This window comes from Telmatherina bonti, assembly GCF_933228915.1.
Source record: "Telmatherina bonti genome assembly, chromosome: 12".
Lineage (NCBI taxonomy): Eukaryota > Metazoa > Chordata > Actinopteri > Atheriniformes > Telmatherinidae > Telmatherina > Telmatherina bonti.
Genome location: NC_136610.1, coordinates 21707031 through 21734371, shown reverse-complemented (window position 1 = coordinate 21734371; position 27341 = coordinate 21707031). Strand labels below are relative to the sequence as shown.

General features: G+C 38.5%; 2 protein-coding genes across 2 annotated transcripts; one reads left to right on the top strand and one right to left on the bottom strand.

The window, feature by feature from the left end:
- Positions 1 to 12228, bottom strand: slc9a6a (solute carrier family 9 member A6a; the record flags this gene model as incomplete). The annotated part of the gene is made up of 16 exons (XM_079250288.1): positions 1 to 501; positions 660 to 765; positions 1208 to 1293; positions 1377 to 1407; positions 2811 to 2964; positions 3166 to 3277; positions 3385 to 3498; positions 3745 to 3833; positions 4472 to 4577; positions 4931 to 5072; positions 7198 to 7303; positions 8472 to 8584; positions 8736 to 8812; positions 8910 to 8987; positions 9815 to 10014; positions 11934 to 12228. The coding sequence occupies 16 exons, from the start codon at positions 12226 to 12228 to the stop codon at positions 229 to 231; spliced, it is 2082 nt and encodes a 693-aa protein (XP_079106414.1). The 3' UTR covers positions 1 to 228.
- An 859-nt stretch (positions 12229 to 13087) lies between these two features.
- On the top strand, positions 13088 to 24305 carry taf7 (TAF7 RNA polymerase II, TATA box binding protein (TBP)-associated factor). The gene is made up of 12 exons (XM_079249924.1): positions 13088 to 13240; positions 14624 to 14700; positions 14789 to 14867; positions 15184 to 15317; positions 15557 to 15677; positions 15824 to 15882; positions 16348 to 16420; positions 17147 to 17260; positions 19982 to 20176; positions 22772 to 22884; positions 23503 to 23562; positions 23908 to 24305. Exons 1-12 carry the CDS (start codon positions 13222 to 13224, stop codon positions 23950 to 23952), a joined length of 1089 nt encoding a protein of 362 aa, XP_079106050.1. The 5' UTR covers positions 13088 to 13221; the 3' UTR covers positions 23953 to 24305.
- Positions 24306 to 27341: the final 3036 nt, after the last annotated feature.

Here is a 27341-nt window from a genome sequence, read left to right as displayed (position 1 = left end):
CGTGCGATCAGAAGAGGAAAATGAGGTAGAAAGAGTGGCTTGTCTTTAGAGAGATTGAGAAAATGTAATAGAAATAAAGATATGTGTGGAAAAGGCAGGTGGATTTATGCAAAGTGCAAAAAAAAAAATTATGGGAGTGAAAAAAGGAGTCAGGTACTGGTCTTGTGCTCAGTGGCTTGGGTCAGTTTGGATCAGACGGCTGCCTGGGTTTGTAATCAAACACTATTTTCACATCCGCATGTGGCGGTGGTGGTATGTGAAGGGCGGCTCCGAGTCGTCCATGGGCAAAACCAGGCGTGTACCCCTCATCACCAGCTCATGATCTCCATACGCCAACTCCCTGTCCAAGTCATCAGAGGTGGCGGCGCCGGAGAAGCCCGTGCCACCGCTGGTGTGTGCACCTGTCGCATCTGTGCTCACTGTAATGTCACCATAGGTCAAGTTGATATCGCCGTCTGTCAGGATGAGGTCAGAGTCGTCATCTTTCAGCTGGCATTCATTCTGCAGGAAGAGGAAAGATGTTGTGCTAAATATTTCCTTCTCGAACCAAAACATACCCATCTGTTGACATTTAACCCCCCCCCCTTTTCTGTTGATAGGGGATAAAAGAAATTACACAGCTCTTTCAAAAATAGCTCTTGTATGAATCACAGTCTGACCTCAAAGGCCTGCGGGCTGGTGAGAAAGCGACCAAGGGGGCCGCAGCAAGGAGGAAGGGTGGTTGTGAGAGGGGGGCCGCTGTGAGTCAGGATGGGCTTCAGGTAGCTGAAGAAAGGCTCGAGTCAAGGATGTACTTCACATAAATAAGCACTAATGGACTGTTATTGGAAAACCTTGACACCGTATAATTGATGCTTGATGAATGCCTAACAACAGTAAATGATCAATAATGAAGTGGTTTATGGTACTTCACTGTAAAAATGCATGAAAACTGAATTTCCTTCATGGTTGAGATAGAACAGAGAAGATATTTTGCCCTAAAATCTATAAGTGTGGCTCCCTCTGCTGCCTGATGATATAAAATGAAGTCATCCTTAGACTTAAACATCTTTTACTGCGAGTGTTGTGGCTGTGTGAAGAATAAAAACATTGCGAGTGTTGTGGCTGTGTGAAGAATAAAAACATTGCGAGTGTTGTGGCTGTGTGAAGAATAAAAACAGACACATTCCACCGATGCTGAACAAAATCATTTGTTAGTAAAGGATACTTGTGGTCAAAGTTGTACCAAATCCTGAAAAGCCAGGCGCTTTCTTGCTTGGTGCTTCTTCTCTCTGATCCATCAGCAATACTTATCTGAATTATCTGAAAGAGATAATGTTATGCATTTATCTTTTAACGGATGAAACTGCTGTCAGATGTCCAAGCAGGATACTTACAGAGTTATCCTGATCGGAATCCACTCCCACCCTGTTGAATGATAAGAAAACAAATGCAAAATCAGGTGCAGATAAAAAAAGTAAAAACTACTGGAGCAAAACGGTGCTGTGAAGCATGATTGATGCTGATTTTCAGTTAACTTTGTTTATGTGTCATTTCCTACCAACAAGTTATTAACAAGTTATGATTTACCAATTCAAAATGATGTTTTATAGACTCAAATTTAGAGGCCATGTGTAATAACAAAGCAAAAAAGAAACTTTGTAAATAATGGAGCTCAAATAAATCTATTAACATAATTTTAGATGAGCTCATATGTTGAGCTAGCACTTTGTTAAAGATGTGATGCAAAAGAACAAGAGAAATATCACCCAAAGACTTCCAGCTTCCTTTGTAAACAAGTCTTTAAAATAAGTTGGAAAAAATGCTAATTTCTTGCTTGTTTTCTGTGTTCTCAGACATGGTTGCCTAATGAAGACAAACACTGCTAAGCTCAAATGATCAAACTGTAATATTGGTATTTTTGCAAAGATGTGTGATTCTCAAACTCAGCAGGCCAAAGTATCGAGGTGGCTCTAAGAATACACGTCTATTCTCATCTTGTTCCTGCAACATTTAGTTTGTTCTGACCCACCTTCAGACAAAAATCATTTGTATGTGTTACTTCCTGCTTCTAAACTGACACATGAACACACAAATCCTCCCAAAAAAACTATATAATCAGGTACAATCAATGTAAATACTAACTGGTTATTCAAATCAACGTGCATCACTGTGAACATTTAACCCTTCGTGGTTGAGATTTTTTTTTACCGTTATATATATATATTTTTTTTTAAATTTACAAAACAATGAAAACGAAAATAATATAAACTATAATGAAATAATAAAATCGATAACAAAGAAAAAATAAAATAAGAAAAGGACTTGAAGTGGTTTGTTGAAAATTTGCTACACGAGAAGAAAATAGGTTAAACATCAACTAATCATACAGTATAAATAAAATGCTAAAAGTGAAACCAGCCAGTAAAAACAAGCTGTCCCAATTCACAACCAGAAATCTTCTGCCACTGTCAGCACAGGACTGGCTGGAACAACAGCTGGTGTCCTGGCAACAAAAACTTACTCTGTAGGAAAAAACTAACAACAAAAATAATAAAAAAACATCTAACATGCCTATTTCTGTTTCCTTCCTAATCACCCCTCCATAAGAACAATTCTACTTTAACTATCATTTCTATCTGTGTCTAAGACACCTGAGCTGCTTATTTGATGCTGTGTGTTCAGCAGATCACTCGCGTCAGTATTTTTGCAGACCACCTCTGCCATGGAACTGCAGTGTAACAATGGTTTAAAAAAACAAAACAAAACTGGGATTCAGACATTCAGTTCATTATATGTGAACTCAGTGTGTGGGGGAGGGACAGACATACCGTATACGCTGGCAGGACAACATCTGAGTGGTTCCACCGCCACAAATCCAAACAGTGAAGAATACCACGAGAAGAGTGGTGGAAAACATCATCTGTCGGGCATATGTGGCCGTGTCCCTGATGGACAGGGCAAAAGTCATCGCGCCTCTGAGGCCTAAAATGAACAACACGAGCAATGTTATACACAGAGAGGCACACAAGGACCTGGATGACACAAATCAGGTCATATCTGTTCACAAGCCGTGTTCTTTATCTTTTATCTTCTTACTGGGCGCAAAAAACAGAAAATGTTCCTTGGCATCAATGCACAACACATCTGGGTGATGATAAACATCCTCATCTGTCCACCACTAACCTGCAAACATCATCATGTGCTGGAAGTTGGATCTGATCTTGTTGCGTCTTCCCAGGTTTAAAAGACATGACAGAGGGTAGATGTTTGCAGCTCTTCCCAGGAACACGGCCAGCTGCATGGCAGTGAGGTTAAAGACAACAATAGAAAAATAGGAAATATTGACTGTTGCACACAAGCTGATGGTTAATCATGTTTGTGAACATCAGGTGCAAAAGATACAAAAGCTCCGATGATGAACATTGGATTGAAGACGTGGTTCTGGAAGGTGAAAAGGGTCAGACCCATGTAGGAGAAAATGAAGTTCTCTGCCAGGAAATTTAACAGTTCAAACAACTGCAAAAAAAAAAAAAAAAAAAAAAAAAAAAAGAGAGAGAAAAGTAAATTCAGCTTCTTCACACAACAGCAAGCACACAAGAGGAAAAAAGCAGCAATATGATACATCTAAGAGTAACACATTTTAGTAACACATCAGATTTCAATTGGAATATTTTGTCTTTTCCATTTTGTATTTAAAGGCACAACTCAGTACTGTAAAAATGTAAATACTGAGCAGTGTGGTGGTTGCATTCCAAGTCTGACCTGCTTGGTCCTGTCCTGAGACTCCGGGGACAGGTTGTTGAAGGTGTAGTGGGCCTGAGTGATTCCACAGAAGAGCACTGACACCACACCTGCAGCACACAATGGAAACGCCGCCGGTCAATAAAGAATAATTACGAACGTTACATTGTATTGGTGATAAAAGCCGTATTTCTGTCACCAGCACCCACAACTTCAATGCTCTGGGGTTTCGTTCAAGGAGCTTAAAGACCATTTCAGCCCTGGATCTTTTGTGCTTCCACTACGGCAAGTGAAACAGGGTCAATAAGCAATTAAGTCAGATAAAGTGTTTCATTCCTCGCTGACATTTGCATGAGGAGTGTTAGGGAGGACTGAAACCTTCAGAGCATTCAAACCATAAAGTGTCGTTCAGCTCTATTAACACAAAAGCAGGTCATGTTTTAAACATGTTTACACGTTGTGGATGTAGAACAATATTATTCAGGTTGACACCTCTGTTGTCACAACTAAAGCCCACTCTCATCAGAGACTTTGGAGGTCAGCATCTCTCCAGCTGACTGAGGAGGGCAAGCATGAATGGCTTTACCATTAGTAACAACTATTCCTGACATAAACCTTGAATTAACAGATGTTAGCAGCTGCTGTGGAGAATAAACATGAGATTAACAAGAAATTTAAAAAAAAAAAAAAAAAAAAAAGAATGAGTGAAGGATGGGAAGCCTGAATCTGTGAATGTGTGTTTTGTTACCTGTGAAGCCACAAGCTTCAGCCAGCAGAAATGTGCTCCATGACATGAGGAAGAAGAGAGCCGTCTCCAACAGCTGGAAATCCCTCAGCTTGGTGAACTTAGTCACGTACAGACGACAGTCAAGGACTCATTACATATGTATAGACATTTCATTTGTTTCTGGAACCCTACTTTGTCCAAATGCTCATCATCCGCTTATCTTTTTATAATCACTCCCTGAATAAATAAAAAAACAACAACACCACTGTGCCACTCAGATTAAGTGATTAAGACACTTCTGAATAGTTTAGGAGAAATCCATTTAACAAAAACTAACTAGATTATGACGGACACACACTAGTAAATAATTTAACATCTAATGCTGACCCTGCATTGTAAGGTTTATAAAGAGCACATTTGACTCAAATCGATGGATTTGGTTCCTAAAGCAGAAAAACTAAACAGCAGTGGAAAAGATATGAGAGCTGTGACGACTCCAGTGGCCACTCCCAGAGCAAAGGAGCCGCTGAAAACGCCAAGGAATATCCCGAAAGACTTCAGCAACGCCATGGCCTCAAACGTGTGGCTGTTGTTTCCTTGTGGCTGATACGCCACAATAGACCTGATAGAAAACACGACAAATATTTAAAAGCAAATTCAAATTCAAAAATAAAAAAATCGAGAGACTGTATGACACAAAGAATAAGAACTTTGGCTTTGGGGTGGAAATATTCACACTGCTGTTAGAGATGCTGGTGTGTGAAGGCTTTTTAAAACATTCTTTAATATGTATTAAATGTTTTATAATGTAATGTGCCCTGTGTGTTGGTTTGTGCATGAAAAGGGCTTTATAAATCAAATTTAATTTGATACACCACATGCCATTTAGAAAATGTTTATAAATGTTAAATAGCAAAGTTGCCCAGTGAATCATTTCAACAAAAGACACATATTTCTGCAGAAAGCAGAATGAAGCAGGGATCAGAGAGGTGACCCCTGTACACAGCAGCATTAGACCTTACTGGGATAGGTGGATATTAATACTTCAGATTATTCTTAAGTCACTTGGGCATTTGTTTTCCCAACAACAGCCTCCTCTCCACTTCCAGTATGAGGAGGCGTGACCCTTACAGGGACAGACCATAAACTGCCTCTTTCAACCTTTGTGTCTTTGCTGTGGTTTTAAAAAATAAAACAAAAAACAAAAAACAGCGAAAAGCCCCAGACTTCTGGCTTCTGTGTGCAATGGGAAACCTAGCTGGTATTCAGCCACTGGTTGCATTTACAAACTGGCTTTTTTCTTAATCAGCACTTGTTGGATGGGTGCATATGGTCCTTTTTTAATGACGGTGCTGCACTCAGGGCTACAAGAGTGAAAACAGCTAACTTTTTCCCCATTTAAACATACTGGTGTAACATTTGGTGTAAAACCGGTATTAATGATTTTTTTAAACAACTGACTAATTTCATGAAAAAGTATAAAATCGATGTAGGTACTGAACCTGATTCTGGATCAATAATACAACATAAAAACAGAGTTGTGTCAGGCTGAGACCGCAAAACCATCACCATTGATATTGGTGTTTGAGAGTTAAGTCTCCTGCTGTTTATCTTGTTTGTAGAGTTGAGAGTTTTCACCAATGAAAATCAAGCAGTTTTTCAGGTTGGCTCAGACGTATCTACTGGTTTTTCGACTGAAAGCATCCTTTAAAAAGGTATTGCAGAGCTATTACCAGCAATTGGACCACAGAAAGAAAAATAGTTTACATACACACAGTAAAAAATACACAAAACTTCTTCTGTTTACAAAGTAGAGGAACATTTGTGTCCAAACTCTGTATGCTGTGCAAAATAATTCAGTGTGGAAGGTGAAAATAACAAAATTCAAAGGATGTTTTGCCTTTTAAACATTAAACATCCACTCTGTGCCTCCTGGTATCCACAGTGAACTGTCCCAGTGGTCATCCTCAAAAGAGCAGGAGAGCGCTTCTTTTCATCCAACTTGGCTAAAATGGCTTTTGAAAGTAGTTTTGTTTCTGGGACATGGAGCCAGGGAATAGAGGATTAGTCATAAATTAGCTATCTGAAAGAAATTCTACAACTATTTTTAGAAATATTTCACTGAGAAACTTCTATGATAAATGTGACACGAATAGCAAATCACTGTTTGAACAAAGTTTAGCTCTGAAATTAGAACTATTCCCGCGCTGCACTTACAGCCCAACATCTCCATAAACTCATGCACAAGCTGAAAAAAGCAAGGTGTTTTGTCTTAAAGGATTCCTGATGTTCTAACATTTCCAAAGACAGCTGACGTATGTAGAAATGTTTTCTTTGTTAACTCACGAGGACAAGCAAACTGAGAAATAATGGAATGTTCTGCATCCCTGGCTGGAAAAGCTGGAGTCTGACAACAAATAGCCTGTGATTCGTCATGCTTGTCCAAAGGCACAACGAAGGCGCACAAGGCTATGCTCTTAGTGCACCTCTTCAATGTACCAGTCAGCCACGATGCAGAAATCTCAACAATTCGTGCCAAGGAGAAACACTGATCAGTTTAGAAGCTAAGTATTGTTGGGTCAGATGTAAATATGAAACTGATATTAGGTTAGTTAACGATTACTGGTCAGTCAATGTATAAAGACATGTCAGATGTTTTTTTACTTTGAAATTTTATTATTGTACATTAAAGCAAGATGGACGCAGGTTTTCCGACCAAGTCTGCTCACATGCCGACAGGTACTTACGAAGACAGAACCACAGCCACAGCATCATTAAGCACGCTCTCTCCGAACAGCAAGGCATAGAGGTCCACGTCTACTTGCAGCTCGTTGAAGATAGCCAGAACCGTCACTATGCAAATGAATCAGAGAAAACAATCGCCACAATGATTACACACTGCGCAGAGAGAAAGAGATGTGCAAATATTAGATAACCTAACCCAACATCGTGAGTTGTATGCAAATGTTGCAGCAGCATTACTTTGAGTAGCAACAAAAAGAAAAATCTATTAACAGAAAACCAAAAGCATACACTGAGTAAATGCAGCACAATTAAAAAGTGAAACTATAGAACATTTTCAGATAAAATGCTTTCGGTGTATTTCATTTCACACTGCCAAAGCTTTCATCCTACCTCGTCTTCACACTCTCTACCAGCTTTAAATCCCCTCTATCTGTATGACAATGGTCACATGATCTATAAATGGAAAATAACTTTTACAGATGTCTGCAACAATGTGAGTGGCGATGAGACTGCACACACAGGTCATTTAGCTAATATTCCCTTCAAAAGGATCAGTCACTGACATTCCACAATACAAAGGATCACCTTAGAAAAAGCTCACTTAGACCACATCTGTACATTTAGAAGCTGCTGTACTGACTACAGAGCTGGTAGAGATGCTATATATTGGTTGAAAAAAAAGAGCAAAAGAAATTGAAATTACACAAACATCCCCTCAAAGTACAGATGTTCCAATTTAGCAAAAACACAAACTGAGCAGGAACTCAGGATCCACTGAAATCAGGAGATAAGTGCACACACACATCTAAACTGCATATAAGCACACATGATTTTAAATTGTAATTGGATGCATTCAAAACATTTTAAAAGCAGAAATTATATGTGTAAGGCTTAAATAAACATTATGTTTAGTAAATGTTTAATTTAAAGTTGAGATGTGTGCAAGCTGTTTTCTAGTTATTGTGCTCAAACATCATGAGGTTTTTGTACAGACTACGGCACGAAGCTGTGCGCTGCTCTTAGATATACACAAATTATTGTACACAATTGTAGATCATGTGACACATTTGCTAAAATATGCACCAAGTTCTCAATCTCAGTTTGGAGGTCTTGCACACTGACAGCATTGTTGGAATCTCCAACATTTTTAGTTTAATGATTCAATTTCAGTGTTTTATGTTACAGAGAACTTGTTTAACAAGCTCTGAGCACTTCAACAGATTAGTTTTTGCAAATTAATAATTAGCATTATTAGCGTGACTGCTTGCATGTGTACCTGGATCTGTGGCAGAGACGATGGCTCCAAAGAACAGACAGTCAGTGAAGAAGAAGTCTCCACCCAGCTGTCCTACTTGCTTCATCAGCATCACACAACCGTACATCAGCAACCTGTAGGAGGAGCACAATATGCCTCTATTCATCATCAACACACAAGACAACGCACACTTTATTTTAAGCTGTGGACACTTCTCACACCACAACAACGGACTACATAAACATAGAAGGATATTTCTCTGTTTCTGGAATTGGATATCCTTACCCAATAACAAAACAGGAAATAACTGTCCCCAGGAAGGCATAAGCCAGGATGGATCCCATGTTGCGGAAAAAATGTCTCTGAAAGGTGAAACAAAGACCACATCAACAGTCATCCAGACACACGGCCTCTTAATATGAGACAATTTCACATTCAGAAGGGGACTTTATTTCATACCCGTTTTAGACTGTAGCCAGCATGAAAGATGATGGGTGGGAGCAGAATATTAAAGAAGACCTCAGGGTCAAAGGTGACCTGAGTTACACACGAAAAACACAAATTGACACAAAATTTGTGGATTAAAAAGCTGAAAATCTAAATGTTTTTAATTCACATTTCAATGCTGTTGGATTCTTGGATGACTGAAATAATTGATTTAATCTTAAAATGACACATCTGGGACACTACAAATCAGCTTTCTGAACAATTATTTAAAAAAAAAAAAAAAAAAAAAAGAGGTGATGATAGTAAAATGGCTAAGATAAAAAAAGGGGGGGCAGCTTCTCATACTGCGCCCACCAAGGCGGCAGGAAGAGTAAAATGCATCAATTAGGGTTAAAAACCATTTCTAGACGTGAATTTAGAGCAGTGCCATGTTAAACCTGTTACTAGTATGTGATGAGGTTTGCTTCATTCCACATTTCATTGCTGATGATCGACCCTCAAACAACAAAATATAAATTCAAAGATTCAAAAAGTGCAGATGATGTAGCAGCTTCGGGGTTTTTTTTTTTTTTTAAACTGGTTGACTTGTTAGGATTTCCAGAAAAATACAGCATGCATTTTGTAAAGCCATATGATTGACTAAATGATGCCTTTCTTTCCATTTTAAACCATAAGACTTATTATATGTGACACGAATAGTTTTTTCAAATGAAGCAACACACACCTAAAGCCAAAACTTACACTTTCTTTTACTGAAAATTAGTAAAGCAAAGACTTTCTTCACTTTTCCAAATCCCGATGTGAATATTAATTTATTTTTCTTATCAACAGCAGTCTCACAAGCAAACATCCAGAGAACTTCATTAACCACAACTTTCTGTGACTGAATGGAACTTAAAACAAATAATGGTTCATACCTTTCGCAGCATCTCATTGTCTTGCACATCGTTCACCTCATTTGCACTGATCTCCCCTTTCAGAGTGTACTCATAGAATTTGCCACTGACATTGACCAGCAGGGTAGCAGGGCTGGCGTTAACGTAGCAGCTCAGCGGGGCTTTGCTAACATCCCGAGGTACATGGACGCCGTAACGCAGGATGACCCCAACAATCAAGCCTGAAAGAAAAAGAAAAAGATTTGTTAAAAAAACACAAAAACAACAACAACAAAAAAAACTTCTTAACTTTGTTAAAAACGACCTTTTAAACTTTTTGAGTGTTTGCCTTATTTTCTGTCTGTTAAGAGGTCAGAAACGTTACAAAACCAAACAGAGATGGCTTTGACGCTATATAAATAAAGTTGAATTGATCAAGAGATTTCCCCTCACATTGAAAATTCTATTCCTGGAATTCTTAAAAACCTGGAACACTGAAAAAAACTCCCGCTGTGCTTTTCTTATCTGTATTTTCATGCAAAAGATTATCCTTCCAAGCCACTCGTTAGCATGCCTCAAATAAAGAATGAGCTGCCAATGAAACTTACAAGTGTAAACAATAAAAAAATACATATGATATCAGTCAGATCACTTTCAACTTAATGCACAATTTTCTAACCTGCATATATCAGTTTTACATACTATCTAGTTGCATCGATGTTGCATCCAGGTGTCCTATGAATTCAAGTTCAAATTACCATAACACCAGTTTACAGGTGTATACAAGTCAGCTGGACATGCGTCATACAAAGTACTCATAAAAGACAAAACACTACCAAGCCTTCACTCTGAGGAGAATAAAACTTCAAAGGCAAACAAATAAAATAAAAAAGTGCAACCTGTGAAAAATAAAGGAAGAGAAAAAATAGGTCACAGTGCAGCTGTGGTGAGGACCCAAATGCAGAATCAAGAGGCAGACTGTTGCAGGAATGAGGGAACCAAATGAATGAATTAGGAAAGACAACTGTAATGCAGAAGAAACATGACAAGACATGACAAGACATGAGATGACGACAAACTGGCAAGCAGGAACTGAAACAAAAGGGTACAAATACACTGAGATGCTGACAAGAAACAGGTGAAGGGAGTCAGCTACACCAAACCAGATGAACTAATAACAGAACATAAAAGAGGAACCCTACATGCCAGAACTCAAATAGAACAGACTAACAAAACCCCAAAACTGTGACAAAAATATCTGCTGTTAGAGTGGCTGAAAGTCAGGTGATCATCATCAATCCCTGTGGTTGTGCAGCTGATGGAGAGCAAAAGTGACTCCCCACCCCATCATACCAGTAGAACTCAGAAAATAAGTTTTAGTCATTAAAAATAAATAAACTCATTTTAGTTTATGTTTAATTGAACTGAGGCCCATCATGTGACGGAGCTTCTGTATTTTGAAGGGTCACAATGTTTACAGCTAGTCTGTAAATCATTAAGATGCTTCACCTCTTTTGCACTTGATCCAATACTGAGAAATATATCCCTGTTCTTTGCAGACATAACCTTCAGCTGCTTGGAAGCCAAAGCATTTTATAACTAAAAAGCCATCAAAAGATTAAAAGGAGTTCTAAAAAATATATATCAATAGTTATTAGAAAATGTCTTTTAATATCTAAGTAAACAAAACTACATTGAAATGTATCCAGACACCTTGTCAGTAAAAAAAAAAAAAAAAAAAAAAAGAAAAAAAAAAAAAAAAGAAAACAGTATCTTAACTTCTGGGTAGATGAGGAAATACTCGATCAACTGCTTTATCCAGTCAGTTTAAAATCAAGTCTATTGTCGTTCAGATTCACTCTTGCTGGTCCTTACAAAGGTTTGGGGAAGTAGAAACTAACCAGACATTGTTATCCCACAGCTGTTCGCTTCCTGGGACTAAATTAACCTCTTAATGTTATTTTCCAGATCATGCAGGGAACACGAGAGGCCTCCAGCGCCACAGTTTAATGCCCAAAATGTTTTAAAGTATGATACGCCATAGTGAATTAGAAACATGAAGGGCGACGTTGATGAACACTGATCCCAAATCTAATTGCTGCAAGGGGCGACAGACATGGCTCTGATGGTGACGTTTCTCAAGCGCGCTGGTGCATCTCACCGTAAATCATCGCCAGCCCGGTTTCATGCAGAAATCTGAACCGCCGGTGTTTGAAGAGCCAGATGGTTAGGATGGTAAGGGTGAGGAGGAGGATGAAGATCAGCAGGTCTGCGCTGTCCTGTCTGTGACTCTCCTCAGCCTTTTTTTCTGTAACGATGTTCTCCATGGCACTGTCCTCCTCCTGAAGTGATGATGCTCGAGAAACACTGATGAAAACACACAGGCTGACGAGCATGACGAACCACAGCGTCCTCGCAGCCCTCCAAGCACTTTTGACAGTCACTTTTAAAACCATATTGGCTTTTTGACGGACAGAGGGAGCAGTGTCACGGAAGATAAAGGGGAAATTTGGGCAAATATTCACGGACTGAGGGGAGTAGACAGCAGAAAGACGGCAGCAATAGAGAAACCAGTTCCGACCCGGAAATGAAGTCTTTTTGCAGAAATCGTAACGTGTTTTTTTTTTTTTTTTTTTTTAAATAAATATAATGGCTTTAGTAAAGTAATGCTAGTTCTGTAATTTATAATAGTTTTTTTCTAATTATATTAGTAGTTAGTTAAAAAATAGATGTTATATTTTCTTAAGAAACATTTTCAAACATATTTTAACCATAGACTAATTTCAAACTGACGAACTCTTATTATGGTATTTCCGATTCTAAAGACCATAAACAGGAAGTGAAAACAACGATCCCCCTCCTTTGTAAATAGTAAATGTTAGCATGTTAAAAGTATGGTCAACATGGCATTAAGCGTTAGCAATTAAATTGTTGACTTTCTGGATAAAAAACGTTTTAACTCTTATCTTATCTTTCTGTTTTTCTAAAAGAATTTTTTTTCTCCAAAAATCGTCGTCGTCATAAGTCTCGCGATACATTAAACAAACGTGATGTTTAAAACTATTGGTAATTACAGATCTTTAATATGTAAACGTTAAGTGTTAAGTGTTTATAATTAAGAGTAACTCTGTGTAGACGGATATTTTTATGTTTAAATTAATGTTGTTCAGTCAATAGAGCTATGGTTTTATAGTTTAGTTGTATGACGTACAGTAAGTAGATGTGGTCGGCATAGAAATTACAGTCGTTTGTGTGTCTCCAAATATTCCCAGGCGGACTTGAATGGAGCATTGTATTATCGCCCTTCGCGTTTATGTTTGCCACAGACGAGACATTCTGTAAATCGTTATTGGTTTCTTATTATTAAACCTTTCCCCCCGTCGCGTTGTTGGTAATTTAGTCAATTCTGGACATTATTTAGCTTCACCGTGTAATTTACAAAGCCGGAGATGACATCTAAAATTAAAGGTTGGTATATTTTCACAGCGGTCTTGCTAACAAAAGCTCTCTGCTAACCTCCTTTCTTTAGACGCATCTTACAAATACACACGTATTTAATCTAATAAACAAGAACAAATATGAAAGAATACAAAAATCTGGTATATTGATTTGTTTAAATGTGAACGTCGCATTGTTATGTGGAATATAACTCGATACATTAGTATCAGTGTGAACCACGATTACATGGGTTTATTGTGATCTCGTACAAAAAGCACTTATTTTAAGGTTGATAAGTAACATCACCTAGCATTTTCAGTTTTAGTTTACCCATTTTTATTAGTCAAGATAGAATTACCTCCAGACTGTCACGTAAACGCAAAATATAGTCGAATGTTTCCGTTTTTAGTCATGTAAGGATAGTGTTGGTCATTTAGTACATATTAGCTATGGCCGCGAATACATTGAGTTAATTGTTTATTCATCAGATTTTTATTTAGTTATAAGTTTCCTAGCAGTGCGATAGATATTGTGTACTAAAAGGGATATACTCGAAAACTATTTTTTGGCCTGGGTTGGCAATCATTTTGGCTGCTTTACTGGCAACCAAGTGTACCCAGAAAATATACCCCACACCACTATGCCACCACAAGAGGGTTTTCTGACATCAACAAGGCTTTTCATGCAGACAACTGCTGCTCAATGGATGCTTTCTCTTTATTTTTTTATGTCCAATTTCTGTAAACCCTGGAGATTGTTATGTGTAAACATCCTAGTAGATTGTCAGTTTTGGAAATACTCAGAGCAGCCTGTTTGGCAATAATAACCATGTCAGGTTTAAAGTCACTTAAATACCCTTTCTTCCTAATTTTGATGTTTGATTTGAACTCCATGCACAGAGTTGCTGCCATGTGATTAGCTATTTGTGTTGTCACATAATTTAACACATGTGCATAATACAGTGGCAGGTGACGTTTAGTTTAATTCAGCTTAATTTGTATTGTTCCGATTCATAAGAAATCATGTCAGAGGACTTTACAGACAAAATCAGTTCAAGCAGCTTGATTGAGATCCAATCAGTATTCAAAACCAGTTCATTAAAAAAAAAAAATAGCATGGGCAACGAAACCAGCAGATTGCATTGAGAGTACTCACTTAAGCAAATAGAGACATTTTGGTGTAAAGTATATAATGGGTTCAACAATTCAATGTGCCTTTAGTGCAACCCACTCAAGTCTAACATTGCAAATTTTTAAACCCCTCGTGTATAGAAAGATGCAAGTGGTTTGAGGTTTTTGGTTTTTTTTTTTAAATATTTTTTTGTTCTGTTCAGATGTTTGTGATTTCTCCGGGACAAACAATAAGCAAATTAAAACAGTTTTTTGTTGACTTTTTAATGCATTTTAATTCCAGTGGGAAAGGTCGGCTCCAAGAACAAGGAGGATGCTCCTTATGAGCTGGAGAGCCAATTTGTCCTGAGACTCCCTTCGGTGAGACTGCTGTATTTGCAGAAATGGATTGAAATTCAATTTGACCATAAGCTCAAAATAATGTGGACTTATTGTTTTCCTATCACAGGAGTACGCCTCTACAGTAAGAAGGATTGCACAGTCGAGCAGTATGAACATGAAGGACAGACTTACCATCGAGCTGCACCGTAAGCTGTTTCAGCAATAGTCTTAGCACCAATTTTGCTTTTGTGTGAACCATGAAGCCAGACTACAAGTGTGAATGCCAACTTCAACTCTGATTTGAAAAGAAGCATTACATCACTTTTGTGCAGCACTAAGTCATTTTAAAAACAATCCCCGCCAATTTGATGTATGTTAGATTCTGTTATATGTATTAGACATGTTTTTGCACTTGGTTTTAACTTAACACTGACTGTATTTTCTCTCCAGCTGCTGTTACAACCGTCACACCCACAACATCCCTTTGACAGTCATGTTTCTCTCTGCTCTTGTTGGTTGTAGCCGATGGCCGTCATGGGATAGTTAGAGTAGACCGCGTCCCTCTGGCCTGCAAACTGGTGGATCTGCCATGTATGATTGAGTCTCTCAAAACGGTAGACAAGAAGACATTTTACAAAACAGCTGATGTCTGCCAGGTAATTCAGTTTAAGATGGCATTTTCAATGGATATAGTAGTTGTGAACAAGAAGTATACTCGGAAGAGCAACGTTGTGGCATTAACCTGCTTTCTGAAACTTATAAATTGCACTAAATTTTTAGCATGAGCTTCACAGAGCTGTGCATAGATTTAGCCTTTTATTATTTGTTGAAATGTTTTAGTAAGGTCAATAAGTACTTCATTATAAATTTACATATTTTTGCATTTGTGGGTTAGATGCTAGTGTGTACACTAGATGGAGACCTTTACCCTCCTTTGGAGGAGCCAACTGGCACAGACCCCAAGAGCAAAAAGAAAGACAAGGACAAGGACAAGAAGTTTGTCTGGAATCATGGCAGTAAGTAAATAAATATCTTCACACAACAATTTGTTGTTGGGTTTCTGCTAAAATCTTCACATGTAAGTAGTTGTGGAAACAGATTTAGCCTCTGCAGCTGAGTACTGAGTAGATTACATCACTAATCTTGCCAATTTGTTTCATAGTCACCTGTCCTCTGAAGAACACACGCAAGAGAAGATTTAGGAAAACTGCGAAAAAAAAGGTTGGGACATGTTCAGCTCCTCTCCAGTGAGCCGTTCTTTTTTCCCATTAATTTTATCTGCATGTCATTTGATGATCCATCTCAAGGCTGTTTCCTAACTAGACATTTAAACATTTACGTTTCATAAAACAGACACTGTGGTAAAAGTGAAAACCAAGATTTACATATAAATAAAGCCTTTCCATCTTAGTTGCCCCAAAGGCTTGCAAAAAGCAATTTCACTATTGCTTTGATCAAAGTGGAAGCAAGTGAGCTTGAGCACTACACTTCTGCTCTGTCTTCTGAATAGATCTTCCTGAAGGTGTGGAGCTGAGCCATATTGATTTTGCCCCTTCTGTTTTAATCGCTAATGCTCTTCCTGGCATGAGGCCAGCTGCTACCTTTTCATGCACTTGTGTGTATGTGTGTATAGTTGAGAAGTAACCTGATCGCTCTCTTTTCCTCTTGTCTCTCCATCTTCTGCAGTACATTGAATCCCCTGATGTGGAAAAGGAAGTAAAGAGATTGCTGAGCACAGATGCTGAGGCTGTCAGCGTCCGTATCCTTTGAGACACCTTTAAATATTCTGATGGAAGATTGTTCATGACGAAGCAAGATGGTTATTTGTTTGTCGTATATTCAGAAAAATGACCCAGATTATTGAAAATGATGTAATTTGATTGGTAAATATTCATGCTATAAATTTTCACTTTTAGCCACAGCTTTAGTTTTTAGGAAGCATCAGATTTAGTCTTGTTTATTTGTAAGTTGCTTTGGATAAAAGCGTCTGCTGAATGACTGTAGAATAGAAAAGAATAGTACTCAGCAAGCATTTCCTTACTGCTAACATCCAAAATAGGTTAATCCATGGCCATGTTCAGTGTTTAGACTCCTTCCTGAATCATCTGACTGTACTCTAAAACTTCTGTGAAAGAGAAGTTTGCAACCAAAGAACATAAGCTATTAGTGTTTTAGTGAAACTCTGAACTTATATAGAATTGGAGCACAGCAGGGTTGCTATGAGTGGTTGCTTGCTGTGTGTTAATTGAGACAGACTGTTTATTATCATTGCTTAGTTGGTCACACTGAAACTAGATTCTAATCTTAGTTTCAGTGTTTGCATATGGCAACAGACGTGCACACTACGTGCTAATGATTATTCAGTTTTGACCTTCAAATCAAATAAAAAAATTTTTTTTATACAACTTAAAGTCTTGTAGTGTTGGACTTTTGAAGGGTTAAATGAATCTGGAGATGGTGGTGGACCATAACTCATGATGTCCAGGATGGGAAGTTATAGCAGAGGATGAGTCCAAAGAAGCAGACCAGCACAGCTCTCTGGCCAACCTAGACTCTTCACCTGGAACTTCAGGACACAAGATGGGTCATGGATCTTCTGGTAAATACATTTATTACATAGAAAAGAATACAATGTTTTTATTGTCTTTATAAATGTATAATGCAAACACGATTAAGAAACAACACAACTCCCTATGTTGAGGTATAAGACAAAAATATAGAAGGGAAAAAAATATAACTAGAAAAGCACACAGAGAGCACTGACCTCAGCCAAGTAACTCTTTTCCACCCATATTGTGAAGAATCCAAAATTCCTTCCAGATCGCTCCCAGTGGAATTTAAGTGACCATGAGCCAGTCTCAGAAAAAAAATCACAAAAATCCACTCAGTAGTTTTTTCATAAATATTCTAACAAAAATTTGTACAGACATACCATGCAGGCCAAAACCCAACCTCCTTGATGGAGATAAAAATGAAGAAACTAACCAACATAAATTAACTGACAAGCAAATAAATTGACAAGTGAAAAAATCAAAATGGTTACATTTGTCTATATACAGTATATATATGTGTACTTATTTCATGTGCGAAATAATCATGGGTTCTAATTTTTGGGTGGGCTTTGTTCACAAGCTGGATCCTTCCATTGTTAAAGATACAATACAGATATGCAAGGCTGCCATCTCAACTTGGCTTACAGAAACACAATAAAAATAAGTACAGAAACTTGAAATGATGCTCCAAAAACATTTAATAAATTACCACTTTGTGATAAAAGTGATGTTTCTCCTTCAGACAGTCTTTAGTCTGAAGAATTGTCCTCCTAAGACCATGTGATCCAGTAGATTTTTTTTATTTTTATTTTATTTGTAGTGCATGTGTTTCATGCCTTATAACACTTGTGTGTTTTTACCTTGCCAAACCTGCCATCGAACTATGATATTTTTTGAGTGGTAAGTGTTCCACTTATATAACCTCATCTGGGCTCTACAAACTATTACAATTTGAGCATCATTCTGGAGCATGAAACAGGGTTCAGAATCTGCTCTGAGATGCTTTGAAACATGGGAAGTGTCATAGCACTGATCTGCCAGCTTGAAGAAACCATTCAATATTTTAATTACTATTGTAAATGGAGTATTTATGAACATAATGGAAAAGTAAAAATTTGCAATCAAAACCAAAGGTTTAACCTGTCAAATGGTTTTCGTTTCATATTTATGCGTATCTTCACAGAACAGTTCTGCCAAGTTTCTCAGGAACACTTGGGATTATAGGAAGATGTTTGCAGCTATTAAACATAACTTTTTAAACTGTATCTTTTGATAACTTTAATATATCCAGGCTAAGTATGGTGTAAATGTTCTAGAAAGGTTTTGGAGCAGTGGGAAGTGAGAAATCAAATGTCTGTAGCATTCATTATGGATTCTGCAAAGATTTCTCAGTAAAATCTAAACAAATCAGCGGGTGAGACGATGAATGAACATGTCAGGCCAGAGCATTTGCTGTTAAGTTTGTCCTTTCTGTCCAATTTGTGGGTTTCTTTTTTCTTGCTCCCTGTTCTTGTGGAGATATACTGATAGATGGAATACATCTATAGCCGCATTAAGGATCCTCAGCTGCTGTTCTCAGCACGTTGTAGTGAAAACACAGATTTCCACAGACTGGCGTCAGCATCAGGTCCTGCTTCCTAAACGATATAGACAGATACTTCCCCGCAACAGGATAGCGCCTCCCACTGTGATGAGCTTGTGTGAACAGCAACTGTGTCTTGACTTTCTCTTTGTTTTCACACCATCTTCAGGTGTGAAAACTGCTAAGATTTGGTTCTAATTGGGTTTCAACTTCAGAAAAATACGCTAACCTCTTTCACCTGGACTAACCATTTGCTAAATTTGATTTTAAAAAAGTTTCCAAGTACTTTGCAGTTTATTTATGAATTCTTTTTATCCATTTACACAATTCCAACAAGCTTACCTTTTAAAATGCACTGAGCTCAAGCTCTACTAAGTGAGATGTAAATTAAAGCATAATAAGCTCAATGAGCTCTGGGACTAAATCACTAGCCAGACTCTTTTCCTTTGTTGTGCCGCGATGGTGGAATGATCTCCCAAACTCTGTCTGCTCTGCAGAGTCCTTGTCTACTTTTAAGAGCAAACTGAAGTCTCAGCTCTTCAAGGAGCACTTCTGCACTTAGTTTAGCTATATTTGTCAGAAAGTTGGAGAACTTTGCCCAGTTCTTTGCAACAAACATTATCGTATTAATTCTTTGTATCTTAACATAGGTAATATTGTGGGGTAGGAAGGGAGAAAAACAAAACAACAAAAAAAAAAAGCCTCTAGCACTTCATGTAAGGACCTGCGTCCAACTGGACATCCACCAGCACCTTCCTATGATGTCCTCTGTTTGATTTTGTGCTTGTCTTGTTCTCATTCATATGTAAGTCACTCTGGATAAAAGCGTCTGCTAAATGACTGTAGAATAGAATAAAATAGAACAGAATAAAACATTTTAGAAACAGAAACATTTTCCTTTTCTTGCAAACCTTTACAAACTCAAGCTGATTCATGCATTTGTGACTTTCAGTTGTACTATGAAAAGTGAGCAGTTTTTGCTCTCCTTGTAGCGAAGAGCATGCTGACTGTTTGGACTTGGCATCATTCGTCTCTGTTTTGTCGTTGGACCACAGCTCTAATTTCTCATTTCACAGTAAATTCTTGTCTCTTTGAGCTAATCCAAACCCAGCCAAATGCCCTGAAGTCTTGCCTTTTTTCATCTTTGTGCCCTTGTTAATAACATTAATGCGTTCTGCATGTTCAGTCCAGCATGACGAGTTGAGGGAAATCTTCAATGACATCAGCAGCTCCAGTGAGGATGAGGAGGATGAAGGAGACCGACATGACGACGAGGACCTGAATATCATGGACACAGAAGATGATCTGGTGCGACAACTCCAAGACAAGCTCAATGAGTCCGATTCTGCTCCACACGAAAGTGATAGAAACAACCAGATCGGTGAGCGAACATCAAGGTTTCTGTGTAGCTCTTTGTAGGTTCCAGATTTGATTTCAGATGGGTGATTATATCAAAGTCTTGTTGATCATTGAAGCTTCTCATGTATCAGATCTGGCTAAACATTTCTATCAGTCAGATATGCAAATGAGCGGGGCATTATTCATAATGCCAAACTGGAAAAATGTTTTCTATCGGGATATTGGGTATGGGCGTTCTTGGTCACAATCAAGCGACAACCTCCGGCGGTTAAAAGTGAAGCCTAGCAGAAGTGCCAAAAATGGCAGTTCCCCCTCATCCACTTGCGGCTCCAAAACAGAGCAAATCCCCATAGACTCCCATGTTAAAAAGGCCAACTTCACAGCAGAAATAAACATGTTTACAGCCTGGTACAAAAATCCATTTTTGGTTCAATAGATCAAGTCATGACAACTATGGGGGAGTGAATTTTTTTCAAACTCACCTGTTTAAAAGTAATTTAATCTCAAAATTCTGCAAATTTAGGGGCGTTTTCTTTTGATTGAAAGATACCCGATCTCCCACTTTAAGTAAGAGGAATATAGAACAACCGTGGTTTTTAGCTGGTTAACAACGTGACTTATTTTTAGACCGCTTTCCTCCATATTTGTATTTTCCGGGGGAGACGACATGCATTACCCTGCAAAGATGGTGATGGTAGGAACTCCCACAGAGCCTTAATTCAGCTCTTCAGAAACCTATGGGGGATGACACGAAGGCTTCGGCCATCTTTTTATATACAGTCTATGGTCACAATCATAGACCATAGGTTTCTAAAGAACTGAATTAAAGCTCGGTGGGCGGTTCCTATCGTCGTCATCTTGGCAAGGGCATGTGTGTTGTCTTACCTGGAAAATACAAATATGGGCATAGAGGTAGAACTGAGAGGGAGGCTGTGAGCATCATGGTGGATGATTGAAACCTAGTGAACTCTGAGCTGCCTGTAGCTGTAGGGGGCTAACCGAACTAACCCAGAGATAACAGGAGCTAACCAGCTAACAGAGGTAAGTGGGCTAAAGCTAAGTCACGTTGTTAACCGGCTAAAAACTGCGGTTGTTCTACATTCATTACATGAAGCGGGAGATCAGGCATCTGTCAATCAAAAGGACACGCCCCTAAATGTGCTAAATTTTGGGATTACATTACTTTTAAATGAGCGAGTTAGAAAAAAAATCCCCCCCCCCCAGTTGTCTTGAAGGTAAACCTGACCTATTAACCAAAAATAGATTTTTGAACCAGACTGTAAACATGTTTATGTCTGCTGTGAAGTTGGCCTTTTTAACATGGGAGTCTATGGGGATTTGCTCTGTTTTGCACCCAGCCCCTAGTGGCTGAAGGGGGAACTTCAGTTTTATGCACTTCGGCATAGGCTTCAGTTTTAACGGGCGGAGGTTGCCACATGGTCACAATCTTTATTTTAGTTTTTACTTGAACATTCAGGTTGTGTTTTACTGAAGAATAAATGTGTGTTGAAAGTGCAAACTACCCTTTGATTCAAGTTCTACAAAACGTGCTCGCCCGTTTGGAATAACAATGTCACATTATTATGTCCTTCATGCTGTACTTGCCAGTCACACCTCAAGGTGAATGTCGAGTCTCATAGCAGATTTAGTTGTTCATTTTTCAGGAGTAATGGTCTCAGCTACAAACTTGGAATTTGAGACTGAAGCCAGTCCAACATAAAATTAAATCAAATCCCACCCACTTGCTTGCCAAAGCAGAGGTCAAAAATAAACTAAGCCAGGTGCCAGGAGGTTTAACCAGAGCTGAGTTTTCTAGGGCAGACATCAAAAATGGTCAAATAAATAGCCCCTCTTTCACATAAATACTCATGCTGTGCCCCCGCGCACAGAGATGCACACACTGACAGCTCTTACCTCCCCTCCTCAACTAACCGCCTGACAGGTGTTGTAGCACAGCCTGCAACTCAAGACAGCTGTCCAGTCTTGACAGTGCAGTGCCTCCTTATCTGCATACACGGTGCTGCCAGTCAGCAACACTGCTGGTCCATTCCAGTGCAGCATCCCAGCAGAGACTTCACCAATACGACACAGGCTGGTTCTGGATGTGTCCTACACCAGTACGCAGTTGTAATAAATGATGCTGCAGAGGCTCCTTCCTGCTAAATTTTGCAGCAGCTGCATCAGAAAGTTGAGCACCAGTGTGAGGAAGCAATGAATTAAGAGAATGAATTTGAAAGATGGTAAATGGAGCCACAGATATATGTGAGACAGATTGGATGGATTGGATCAGAACTGCAATGAACCCAGAACAGAGCGATTTAGTTGTGCCTTTTAGAGCTGCATCCTGCTGGTGCATCTGCTCTTAAATGGACCAATTGTTCCCATTAGCTGCAATTTGTCGAGCTGGAATGGAGACGTTTTTTGTTGTGATGCTAGCTGAGGAGGATATCTTGTCCCTGAGGTATTGTTAGTGTACTTTTTTTTTATGGTGCTCCATCTTCATCACCCCCCTCTAACCTTTCCTGTTCAATTTTCTCTTTACATGAAAGCAGAACAATGAATGTTTTCTGAGTGTTGCTACAACAGTCCTAACACATGACCCACCTGCTTTCTTTAGTTATGGAGTATCAGGTGCAGATTAACAGCATTAAGGCCAAGCTTCAGGAGACCCGCGCCCGGAAGAAACAGCAGGAGGAGCTCATCATGAAAGTGGAAAACCAGGCACTTAAAGTAAGCTGCAGATGCAGATTTTTTTTTTCTTTTTTTCAACAATCACTCAGAAACTAGGTCTTAATGTGCAGAAATATTTACAAGTACATGCAGATGAGCTTGGAGGCAGACATTTTCATGCAACATAAATTCCCTGCAGTGATGTAAAATCTAAAAACAAAAAAAAACCCCAGCAGATTACACTGAAGTTTTTTATTTTGAATTTTAGTTCTTTAAATATACCCCCCCCCCCCCCCCCCCCCCCCCCCCAAGCTATACACTGTACAAGCCCTGTCATGTATGAAAAAAGGCATGAAAATTCATTCTTCCGCCCAGCACTCTAAGTGAAGACTTTACTATGAGTGGAACATTGAGCAGACACGGCCCTTTTTTATGTTACCATTTAGGCCTCTCATTTCCTGGTGTTTTGGGATCATCAAAGCCTCATCTTCAGTCGTTATTATCACAGTCGAATAGAAAAGGTCATCTGTCTCTGACTGGCATTCCAAGTGGCCTTTCTGTCAGAAAGAAGATAGTGACATGAGCAGCCCAGGCAGACACACACATAAAGCCATCACTGTTTAATGAGGCTCAGCGTGTCAACTTGTACAAATCTTGTTTGTCTCTCTCCTCTCACAGAACCGCTTCCAAGCCTTGTTGGATGAGATTATTCAGCAGGAGGAGCGGGAAATGGAGCAGGTAAGTACCTTTTTGTAAAAACAGAATGGGAGCTCGCTGTGCGTCTGTTACACCTTTCAGCACTTTGCATGAATGTCAAAAACGCTGTTTGCGGATAACATTATCCTTTCAAGCCGTGCAGGTTTGATGACTAAAAGAAGATCTACTCAGATGAAATTACATTTTATTAGCAGCACACAGCAGAGTGCTTTTTCCTGCTCCAGCATAATGACACCCACATTTTTCAGTCCTTGTTTGTACTGAGAAAAAAACGCAACTAATTGACATAAAGTTGCATTTTAATCACCATCCTCTTATCGTACAATTAAACTCACCATTCACACCCTCTGTTTTGTGTTCCAACAGTTGGCATCCCTTCAGGAGCAGCTGGACTCACTGATAGAGAAGTGACCAGTAGGGGGCAGTCACATGTCATCTTCAGCCTCTCATCTGGAAGATGAGGAGAAAAGCTTTCATCTAGGAAGCAGGGAGCATCTATTAGTTGACTTGCTGTGTCATTCTTCTTTGTCATTTTTATATATTACATCTACAGAAGACTGGTTTCTGTATAAAAAGTGAGTATTTTTATGAAGCTGACTAAATTTATTGCAGATTACTGCCTGATTGAAGTATATGGTTGGCTTCAAGGGTGAATATTGCCTGTTTTGTTTATCTCAAAACTAAGGCTAAATCTTGTCCAGGTTTCTGTTCAGCTCACCATATTTTTTATTTCATTATGTGTATGAAAAATAAATGACCTTCTTCTAAAAGAAATTGGCACTGAATTCTTATTGAATTTGAGTCGCTCAAGAACCTTTTCTTTTAGTTTGGTTTTCTTACTGCTCAGAAATAACCTGTTTAAAAAGAATGCCACCTTAGTTTTAATTAAACCTACATATTTTTTATTTAAATCTGTCAATATCTATGAAACATGTAATCTGTTAAACTTTGATAAAAGATAGGGTTTAGGTGAGTGAGATTAAATCAACTATCCTATGTTGGTGTAGCTGCTAATGATGCTAATAGCATTTGTGCTTAAACACTTGTTTTGTCCTGAGTTAATGTGAAGTAAGGTCTTCCACGATGCATATCTTGCTTTGTAAAGTAGCCGTAAGAAGAGCTGAATTCTTGCTCATTAAACAGATTTTCCAAAATGGCCTGAACAAAAATATTGCAACTGAGTGGCTGCACCAAGTATCTCAGGTGTCCCCATTCAGCTTGTTTAGGAGAAAATTATTCATTGCGTTTGCTGGTAATTGTCATGTGCGTCAAACCAAACACGGACAAAAAGAAAATTGCTCTCAGTCCTTTTCACTTCCTCTGGCTAATTTTTATTTTTAATGCTCTATTTAAAACTTGATTAAAGGGTTTTGCAAAACAGTAATAACAGAAATTAAGTAGCCAGCAAATCCATGAAGCAGGCATTATACCAGCTGAAGAAGAAGTCAAAATCAAACAAAGTGTAAAACATGCTAAATATGGGAAAGTCACTTAAAAGGGATCACCGATTCTTCTGACCTCGTTTCTTTTCTGGGAGCTCATTTCACAGCTTGGAACAGAACTTTAGTAGTTTTGTTGTAACACTTGTTTTTTGTTTGTTTATTTTTTCCATTCACAAAAAAAGTCTGCAGCTATAAGGTGTTACCACGCGCAGGCTTGTGAACCTTAAAAGTAAGCTGCAAAATAATTATGTTAATGTTTAAATACTTTTTATTTTGTCTTAAATGTAAGTTTGTAGAGCAAAACAAAGGAGATAACACGGTTGTAAAAGAAAGAAAATTGGCTGCATGTTGGTTAATTATGATGCTTCTAAAAAAATTTTTTAGATGGATGAAACAGGAGTATTTTAGTAAGCCACCCAGTCTGTCAAAGAAAAGCACGTTGTGAATGAAACATTGGAGGCTCAGTTTTTAGTTGTTGGTTCTGGCAGAGGCTTAAGAAAATTGCAAGTACGCTGAAATCACAAGGATGTGGAAGCATTGTGGTACATGATATTCTCTCCAACATCAGCTTCAGATCATTTACCAAAAATCTGATAACATTAAGGAATATGAGACAAACCTGACGTGCACCACAATGAGTGCTGGATTTAACAAACTATCTGAACTGAGCACTCAGTTTGGTAAGAAACTCATGAATACGACTGGAAACAGTTTATTTAGGAATTCAGGAAGAGTAAACTAGACTGCCATAAGAGACAACTAAAGGTCACACAGATGGTTAAAAAAAAAGCATTATGCAGATATTACGTGAAAAGAGTGAAAATAAACAAGGTACTGGGTCCTAGTTTAAAAAACACATTGAAATAAAGGTTGAAAGTTTCACATTATTCCAGTAAGTGTAGTTGCATCGGGGTATCTGTGCACACACACACACACACACACACACACACACATATATATATATATATATATATATATATATATATATATATATATTCTCCAAAACAGTTTTGTACTGCCATTCAGTACTGAGATATATATTTATATATATATATATAGATATATATATTTATATATCTATATCTATATCTATATATAGATATAGATATAGATATAGATATAAATACATATGGATATAGATGTGTGTGTGTGTGTGTGTGTGTGTGCCCACCGTTACACTGTTGCATATATACACACTGCTATAAAAATAACGGGAACACTCAAGTACACATAGATCTAATTTAATTAAATATTTTATTAAATACTTTGTTCTTTCCATAGTTGAATGTGCTGACAGCAAAGTCACACAAAAATTATCAATAAAATCAAATGTATCCACCGTGGTCTGGATTTGGAATTATACTCAAATTTAAACAGGAAAAACACACTACAGGTTGATCTAACTTTGATGTAATGTCCTTTAAACAAGTCAAAATGAGGCTCAGTAGTGTGTGTTGCCTCCTCGTGCCTGTGTAACCTCCCTACAACGCCTGGGCATGCTCCTGATGAGGCAGCTGATGTTCTCCTGAGGGATCTCCTCCCAGACCTGGACTAAAGCATCCGCCAACTCCTGGACAGTCTAAAGTGCAACTTGGCGTTGGTGGATGGAGTGAGACATGATATGCTCAGGTCTGGGAGACGGGCAGGCCAGTCCATAACATCAATGCCTTCGTGTTGCAGGAACTGCTGACACACTCCAGCCACATGAGGTCTAGCATTGTCTTGCATTAGGAGGAACCTAGGGCCAACCGCACCAGCATATGGTCTCACAAGGGCTCCGAGGATCTCATCTCTGTACCTAATGGAAGTCAGGCTACCTCTGACGAGCACATGGAGGGCTGTGCGGCCCTCCAAAGAAATGCCACCCCACCCCATTACTGACCCACTGCCAAACCGGTCATGCTGGAGGATGTTGCAGGCGGCAGAACGTTCTCCATGGCGTCTCCATACCCTGTCCTGTCTGTCACATTTGCTCAGTGTGAACCTGCTTTCATCTGTGAAGAGCACAGGGCGGTGGTGGCTAATTTGCCAATCTTGGTGTTCTCATCATATATACATATATATAACAACAAAGGATACATCTAACATGCATAGAAGTATGAAAGTTAATACATACACAAATACACACACACACACACGCACACACACACACACACACACATATATATATATATATATATATATATATATATATATATATAGATAGATAGATAGATAGATAGATAGATATAGTATGTATACAAACTTCTAGGCATGTTAGATGTATCCTTTGTTGCAATTGTGCAATCAACTGACCTTTTATAATCTTAACAATTCATTAAGTGGTGGGAAACAATAATCAAAAGAGCAGTCAAGTAT